We start from the raw sequence: 8,965 nt of genomic DNA, 5'->3' as shown, positions 1-8,965 counted from the left end.
AAAAAAGTCATAGTATAGTATGCCATAAAAAGTAAAAAAAAAAAGTCATAGTATAGTATGCCATAAAAAGTCATTGTATAATTTGCCATGAGAAGTCATAAATATGTCATAGTATAGTAAGTGACAAAAAGTAAAAAAAAAAAAAGTCATAGTATAGTATGCCATAAAAAGTCATAATATCGTTGCCATGAGAAGTCACAAAAATGTCATAGTATGTGACAAAAAGTTAAAAAAAAGTCATAGTATAGTATGCCATAAAAACTCACAAAAAAGTCATAGTATACAATGCCATAAAAAGTAAAAAAAAAAGTCATAGTATAGTATGTGACAAAAAGTTAAAAAAATGTCATAGTATAGTATGTCATAAAAAGTCACAAAAAAGTCACAGTATAGAATGCCATAAGAAGCCATTATAAAATTCATAGTATAGTATGCCAAAAAAAAAAATCAGTATAATATGCCATAGAAAAATCAAAAAAATGTCATCATTTAGGTATGTCATATTATATATAATATTATATTATAGAATGTCATGGTATAATACCCCACAGATGTCATCAAAATGTCAAAGTATAGTATGCCATAAAAAGTTGTACAAAAAGTATAGTTTAAAAAAAAAAAAAAAGTCATTGGATAGTATATCATAAAAAGTCATAAAAATGTCATAGTATATGCCAAAAAAGTGATAAATATCTAATAGTAAAGGATGCCATAAAAATATCATAAAAATATTAGCATAGTATGCCATAAAATGTCATAGTACAGTTTGCCATGAGAAGTCATAAAAATGTCATAGTATAGTATGCCAAACAAAAGTCATAGTTGGATATGCCATACAAAAATCATAAAACTGTTATAGCATAATATCCCATAAAAGTCATAGTATAGTATGCTATAAAAACATTATAAAAATGTTTAATATGCCATAAAAAAAATCTTGCAAAAGAAAAAAAAGTCAAATGTAGTCAAATATAGTTTGCCATAAGAAGTCATAGTACTGTATGTCATAGTATAATTTGTTAGTCTGTTCGAGTCCAACCCGTGGCCCTTTGCTATGTGTCAAACCCCCTCTCTCCCTCCTTTCCTGTCACTCTCCAGCTTTGCTATAAAACAGACAAAAACCTCTCAAAAATAATCTTAACAAAAAAAAAAGAAAAAGAAAAAAAAGACCAGCATTCTTCTGAAGCACAAGACAGTCAGCAGGGTGAAGGTTGACCTCATGTTGAACTGTTACATAGAGCGTGAACCCAGGACTCTGAAATTAAAGTCAGCACTCTGTACACCCAGTCTGACCTACACGCCTGGATATCACACTACTCCCTGCATCGGAACTAAATGTCACTAACAAATGTGTATTGTAAAGATGCAACGATACAGAATTTCAATAATCATCTGTTTGTTGTGATGGATACTGATACAACAACCGATGATAATCTTAAGAATGGAAAACATTTGCAGTGGACAACAAATGCATATATTTAGGTTGACAAGTTTATTTCTTAATATAACACCAAGATTTATTGTATACTTGTTATATTGGAAAAATAACAATAATTACATTTTCTCACTAAGATGTCATTTGCAAATTTAAATATTCTAAATCTGTACTTTTTTAGAATCTCTGCAGTAACAAAATGTGGCCAAGCAGAAGTCTTTAAAATTGTATATCTGATCGGTTTTAAAATTCTTGGAGGCAAAAAGAGGAGGAGGAGAAGAAGAAAACCAATAAGCAAAATTGCAGATCTCTGCAGTCACACAAAAGCAGTCTAAGTTGACTGAGCTTACGCTTCAAATGCGATCATGTGGACAATGTTAACAGTTAATTATGTAGACAGGCAGAAGACATTTGTTCCACTTGTTTCTCTGCATCATAAGAGATTAGTAATTGTTTCAGGTCAAATGTTTGTTCTGTGCATTTTGTTGACTGCTTACATTTTATATTTGAGTTTTAATCTGTCAAGCACACAGATCTCCCAATCAAGCAAGATATTGTCAGGATAAATACACATTTCATCCAAATTTATCCAAACTTATGAACTGGTCCAACAGAAACATCCATCTACTGTATGTTCTATGGACACTTATCCAGATCAAGGTTGAAGCATTTTAAATATAAACACTCATGTTTAAGCCTAAAATTCAGCCAGCAGAGTCCAATTTAAACCCCAAAACCTTCTTGAAATGATCGTGATAAGCAAGTCTAGAAAATGGTAAAACAAAAGTCTAACAATAGATCATAGAATAAGACTGTAAATCCCTTGAATATGTTGAGTCCTTGTTAAAACCATTTCTAGCAAGTCCTAGTTTCCTATTATTTTTTGAGTCCCAGTAATCTGCCACCTGACCTGGCATTGTGGGAACCTTTGATTAAAGGCAGGTGTGCTGAAGTGAGTGTGAATCGTGGAAGATGTCACGGGGTTACAGTCTTTAAACCACTGCCTATTTGGTTAGTATTAGTTTTTTATTGTTTGATGAAGTCGTTTAATACCCCATTTATTTGAACTTTGTTTTTGTAAAGTTTGTTTTTTGTTTTTTTTAAAAACGTGACAGTCAAGACAATCAGTTCATAGCGTCATCTCCCAACCCTCCGTACACCCTGCAAACCAATCAACTCTTGAACCAACGGAAGCACCCTGGATCATCAAACAGTGAGTAAAACTAAACCAAAGACAGAGAGTTCGTCATGTCTCCCATTGTGGCGCTTGTGGGCGGATATTTTTTTTAACTTATTTGGAAGCCGCAATAGTCCAACTTTAGTATTTTGTGGAGCTAGCCTGGAAATCCAGACCCAAATCTAGAAAGATTTAGGGTCTGGCTATGAGTAATGAAAATGGCCCAACTCGAGGGGCGGCACCAAGCATGCATTTGAAAATATCACTGCACGGAATTGGATAACACTACAACCAATCAGAACAATACATGGGGTGACGTATCCAGAGCGCTACCAGCGGAGCTAACTGGTAGATTAGACTCTTGCCCTATCCGGTCGGCAAAACAGCCTAACTCGTTCATTGTAGCGGCCAAAGCCGTTTCAAACAACTGGTGTTCATCCGTAGCCATCTTGCAATGTTTACTGACTGATTCCGGACTTCATCGTCGCAGCGCTGTCATCATCTGTTTAGCTCGCCTCTGGCCCGCCTATATCAGATACACCGATGTGATTGGTGCAGCTCGGCTCCAACGGCATGAGTAATGAGCATCATTACTGATTGCCAGAGTGACTCGCTGAGCAAATTCAAATTGTGCTCTTGCGAGAACTCTGGATTTCCAGGGTATTGTGGAGCATCATGTCCAACATAAAACTGAGTGAGCTTGCTTTGGTAGACTGACGATTTTTCCAAGTATCCAAAGGAAATTTACTGGGTCCCAAGAAGTTTGCGTAAAAGATCCACACAGTATCTAAAATGACATTTTCTATGGCCAGATGATAATAGATTCACAAGGCTGACAGTGACAGATATTTAGGAGTTATATGCTGAAGAAATAGCTGATGATGCTATATTGACACAGTCATTTCTGTCATTCAGCTTATTTTCACCGTAGACAAAGGCTTTACAAGCACGTTAATGCTTGCATGTGAGCGAAGTCTATGACCTCAAACCAGAGCGTGGGACGTCCATTCAAACTCAAATCACAGGATCAGTCAAATGCTGTTTCATGACATCTGATGCAAGGGGATTTGGAATTGATTTGTGTGGTGATTTGATACCTTGTCACTGAAAAATCAGAAAATTATTCACATAATTAAACTTTGCATGGGTGTCTTGAGGCTTCAGTGATGCTGTAGCCTTAGGGCCCCACATCATGGTATAAAAACCAGAGTGTACATTCTGCAACCACCGAGGCAACAGCTTACCACAGGGCCTATCTCACTGTATCCAGCAGTAGCCTCTCTTTGACTGACAGCAGAGCAAGAACCAAAATGGAGTCTCACCTGGGTTCAGAGATGAATAAAGAAGGTGACGAGTACCTGGACATGTGCGACCATAATGGTTTGAGCCGAGAAGAGAACTCCAAGAACTCTGAAGATGTAGACAAACTGTCTCACATTAAGAAGGCTTATACCATCATACTGAGTGAGCTGGGAGAGGACGTCAACCGGGAGGGACTTTTACGTACACCGCTACGTGCAGCCAAAGCCATGCAGTTCCTCACTAAAGGCTACAAAGAAACACCTCAAGGTGATGATAGATTTTCTTTCTTTATCTTGTTAAAAACTTTCAGTGGTGCTAACTTGATCTGAATTTCAATATCAATCAATCAATTTATTTGTGATAGGAAATCATAGATAGGGTTCTGGGCAACTTTCAAATGTCAAGACGTTTTGTCTCATGTCGAATTCATGACAATAAAAGTTCATAACTTGTATCATTTCTTTTTGCTAAATACTTCTCATTGATGGATATACAGTATATTCTTTTGATTTTTTAACTTTTCGCTCCAGTGTAATACAGAATGTAAAGATCACATCTAATCCACAGATATCTTAAATGACGCAATCTTTGACGAAAACCACGAAGAGATGGTGATCGTGAAGGACATTGAGCTGTTTTCTCTCTGTGAACATCACCTGGTGCCCTTCTTTGGCAAGGTAACTATTCAGGATACCCAGATTATGTAAAAACAATAGGTCAAATTCAATACAGAATATCTGATAAAAATCTACTGGCTAATATTTGTTTCATAACATAAACACAGACATATTATTGAAAAGGATCCCTCAAATTTAAAAAGCTGAGATCAGAATTGTTACTGAGAATGATATTTTACAGTTAAAAATATGCCAGTGATATCTGATGAATAAATGACGTAATGGTGATTCTTCTTTGTACAGCAATTTCCAATACAACCAATTCCAGTGTATCTGTGATAAGCTTAAACCAATTGACGATACTGGCCCATGTCTAATGACTACTTGTCGATACTATGTTTTTATACGACATGTATTACGGACAATATTTTAATTTATATTTCATGATATAAATGTTTCAGGCTCACATAGCGTACCTCCCAAACAAGAAAGTGGTTGGCCTAAGCAAGCTTGCTAGGTAGGTGGTTTATACACACACACGCGCACACATACATACACAAATCAAACGTCTGTTTCATCCTGTTTTTGTTTTTTTTCTCCCCCAGAATAGTTGAGATCTACAGCAGAAGGCTTCAAGGTATTATACTGTACTGCTATATTAAACACTTATGTCTTAATTTGCTTTATTTTTTCTCCTAATTTCTTTATATTTCTGTGTCAAATGTTATGTGTTACTTTCTCCACAGTTCAGGAGCGTCTCACCAAACAGATTGCCTCAGCCATCTCTGAAACGTTGGAACCTGGCGGAGTAGCAGTGGTGATTGAGGCTGTGTAAGTATCACGTGTGGGGAATAAAATCTATACAGCGTAGCATTGCTTTATTTTGCATGGCAATATTTTATTGAAAGAGGGACTCCAGATATTGATTCTTTTTCATTTTTATAAAAGTTGTTAATACTGCAATTACAAATTCAAGTTTTGGTACCTAAAGGTTAAGGTTAGGGTTAGGGTTTAGGCTTGGTTTCGATTCAATTGATTTTGCAGTCCAATAGATATATTTTACTGCAATAAAAACGACGGAAGCGAGAGTGAAAACTTTATCAGATAAAACAGTTGCTTACAAAATTTTCCTTAGGGGACATATCTTGCAGTTAAAAAAAGGTAATAAAAAAATCTAAAACTGCAATATTATTGCATCATGACTTAAGTATTGTGATAACATTGTATTGCTGGGCTTCTGATGTTTCAGCATTTATTTCAATCCTGTTAGATTCAGGTCAAATATTTTGCACATAATTACAAGTAGATATTTTTTCTTAATCACTTTTGGATAAACAAGTATATTGACCTTTATCACGGCTATATTTGATATTGTTAGGTACGTTCTCAAGCAATGGTGAAACTAAGATGATAGTTTGGTCGACACCCAGATTCATGTCTTATTCATGTCATTTCTGATGTCTCATGTATTCTGCACAAATCACTATTTCAGGCACATGTGCATGGTGATGAGAGGTGTGCAGAAGATGAACGCCAGCACCGTTACAAGTGTGATGCTGGGAGGATTTAATGAAGATCCCAAGACCAGGAGGGAGTTCCTTGAACTTGCAATATATAAGTGAACAGATTATATGTGAGAAGGGAACATTTACACCTGATGAGTTATTCATTTCCGCCAGTCTTACTTTCAGGGAATTAGTGTTTTTATGCTGTTGGTGGCGACCCTTCTTAAGCTGATATGTATTTATCCTGTTTAAGTGTCACACACGAGGAATGTCTTACCAAACGTACGTTGGAATATGAAATATGTTCAACACATGGTGGTAATGTTTAATTAATATAATGGCGACATGGTGCTTAAAGTATTATCTCCAATGCAAAGTTACACTGAAAATAAACATAAAGATATTCTTATTCTTGTCAATGCTCATTCTATTTTTTAATTTTTAAAAGAACAATGTCCTTGTTATTTTAGATGGTACTTCATACAATGAAGCAGTGGTAGAAAAAACTATGATCCTGCGCATTGTACCATGTGATCCCACAGTATTTTGTTCATTTGAGACTTTTTAAGGACCCGCGGTCACCCTGTTGTTATGCATTGAATATAGTATGAAATATCCATATCACTTAGTCATGCAATGTCAGTTTACTGAATGACAGAAAACGGGTCCCTTAAGAAAAAGGGTCAGGAATCAGTGGCCTAACAGACCTACAAGAAGTATGAGTAGATATTTAGTAACACCACGCACTTTGTGAATGAATGTCTGATTCCACTAAAAGCCTTAGAATAGCATATTACAATAATGTAAATGGCTCCTCTTACAGGACAGCTGCTCATATCTACTGGGCTCCATAATATCAGATTTTGGGATCATGTGAAATCCATTTGCACGAGAAATTCAGTTTGTCAACAGATAATTAGCAGATAAAAACCTGATAATGGATGTGTTGGAAACCCACTGCTAGGAGCCATGGCATCAAAATAAAGAGGCAAAAACTCATCTGCATCAGATTTTCTAAAGAATGAGCAACGCAGACAACACAAAACAGCTCCGTATTAATGAAAATGATAAAGTATGATTCAAAAAACATATAACAAATGCAGGATATAGGGTAAAACAACATACACCAGCAGAGGAATCAGCAGCATGCTTTAAAAATAAATGCCTTTGCTCACCAGTTACAATTTAATTTTTAATGCATGGACCAGTTTATTACAGCAGAACCTGTAAGTATGAGATTGCTAGAAATAGAGCAAATTTTCACCAACTGCATGTTCTACAAATTGCCCAGAGAACCAACATGCAGAGCAGTCAGAGCATTTGTGTTTGATAAATATCAGCGATCAACAGAAGATGAATCTGTTTTCTCCCTCTCTGTCCGTCTGTAGCTGCACTGACTGGGATATCATGGAGGCAGTTGGGGTGGTGGGGGGCTGTGTCTGCTGTTTTGTCTACAGTGCCGTAACATTTTTTTTTAACCAGTTACTTCCACACCACTTCTTTCATTATGCTGATCTGTGAAGTGGAACGTAACGCTGGCTGAGTTGAGAGGTCAGGGGCTCCCGCTGCCTAGATACATACAGTCTAATATTAGAACATTTCCTTGATTTGTTAGCAGCATCTCTGCTGACTCCCGAGCACATGGCAACAGGCCGGCCAATAGGATTTCAGGAGACCACTAAGCCCCTCGCTCTGTATAGCAACAGTGGCATCCTTCCCTTATTTATTTATATAGGAGTTTTTTTTTCCCACCGACTCATTCTCATGCTCCTGTCCCCCCACTGTGCATCCACACTGTGCTCTCAAACTGTGAAAAAGAGTTACGGTGCGAAGAGTAGAGCTGCTCTGACTTTTGCCTTTCCTTTACCTGCACAAGCTCCAAAACCTGCAGCATTTTTATAGATTTTTTTCATACTTGTTTATATTTTTAGAGCTTTTTTTTTTAACACTGCACCCCACAGATCAGTGGAGTTTTTCTTCTGTCATTGCATGTAAAAGTAAAAACAAAGTGGGAAATGTCTTGGAAAAGCTTTGATTTTAATGAAGACATGACGTGTTTCGGTGAAGAGGAAAGGAAATACCCTAAGGAATGGCATCGTGGGAAAATGTGGCACTCAGAGGGGACGGACAACAACCAAGTGGAGAGGATCTTTAAAAGATGGAGGACACGGGAGGAGAGGCAGGACGGGATGGGAGGAGTGGGGGGGTGGAGGGACATTGGATGGCGTGAGGACCGAGGCCGGTGGTTGGTTTGATCTGAGCCACGTGTGCGTCCAGCCACGTCTCTTCGCCGCTTCATGGATGTCGATGAAACGTTGTCTTCCCCTGCTGCTCGGTCCCTCCTGTCTTGGCCCAGGTAGGTGCGCACTGTCCCATCCTGCCGAGTTTCCTGATGATGTTTCATTGTTACAGGCTGTCCTGATGCTATCTACACCAGAAGTTGCCATTTTGAAAGTTCCGTGCATGTTCAGCCTTCGTATCTCTTCGTCATTCCAAGCTTAGGTACGGGACGATGGAAAGCTTGAAGGCGTTGGGGGGAAATATGGCGTACAGCAGCCGTCCCGCTTTTGGGATTCAACATTGATCGATAGCAGATACGACTGAATATTTAACAACAACAAGACACATTCAGTAGACCGTCATCAGCAAAATAAATATCGTCCATCGTTTTCTGTTGGATGGTGGACTACCGATTTCAACTGACTGACGCTGACAAAATACGGGACAGTCTTAGCAGAGCGCTGCTGTAAAATGCAACATATGTAAAGAAATTTTTATGACTCCGACTTAACTTCTCACCAATGCTTTTCCTCATGGACCAACCATTCCTATAATAATGCATGTGTTGATCAAACACAAATTACTTTGTTTTGATTAGGTCATCATCATTAAACACAACCTGCTTTGGGACAGCACGCTTTACAGACTT

General features: G+C 37.6%; 1 protein-coding gene across 1 annotated transcript; it reads left to right on the top strand.

Moving 5' to 3' along the window:
* The first annotated feature begins 3,844 nt into the window (after positions 1-3,844).
* On the top strand, positions 3,845-6,434 carry LOC126396745 (GTP cyclohydrolase 1 2-like). Its single transcript, XM_050055025.1, has 6 exons — positions 3,845-4,181; positions 4,482-4,591; positions 4,993-5,048; positions 5,137-5,168; positions 5,278-5,362; positions 6,024-6,434. The coding sequence occupies exons 1-6, from the start codon at positions 3,923-3,925 to the stop codon at positions 6,151-6,153; spliced, it is 672 nt and encodes a 223-aa protein (XP_049910982.1). The 5' UTR covers positions 3,845-3,922; the 3' UTR covers positions 6,154-6,434.
* Positions 6,435-8,965: the final 2,531 nt, after the last annotated feature.

Source organism: Epinephelus moara, chromosome 10 (genome assembly GCF_006386435.1).
Source record: "Epinephelus moara isolate mb chromosome 10, YSFRI_EMoa_1.0, whole genome shotgun sequence".
NCBI classification, from domain to species: Eukaryota; Metazoa; Chordata; class Actinopteri; order Perciformes; family Serranidae; genus Epinephelus; species Epinephelus moara.
This window is presented reverse-complemented; position numbering and strand designations above follow the sequence as displayed.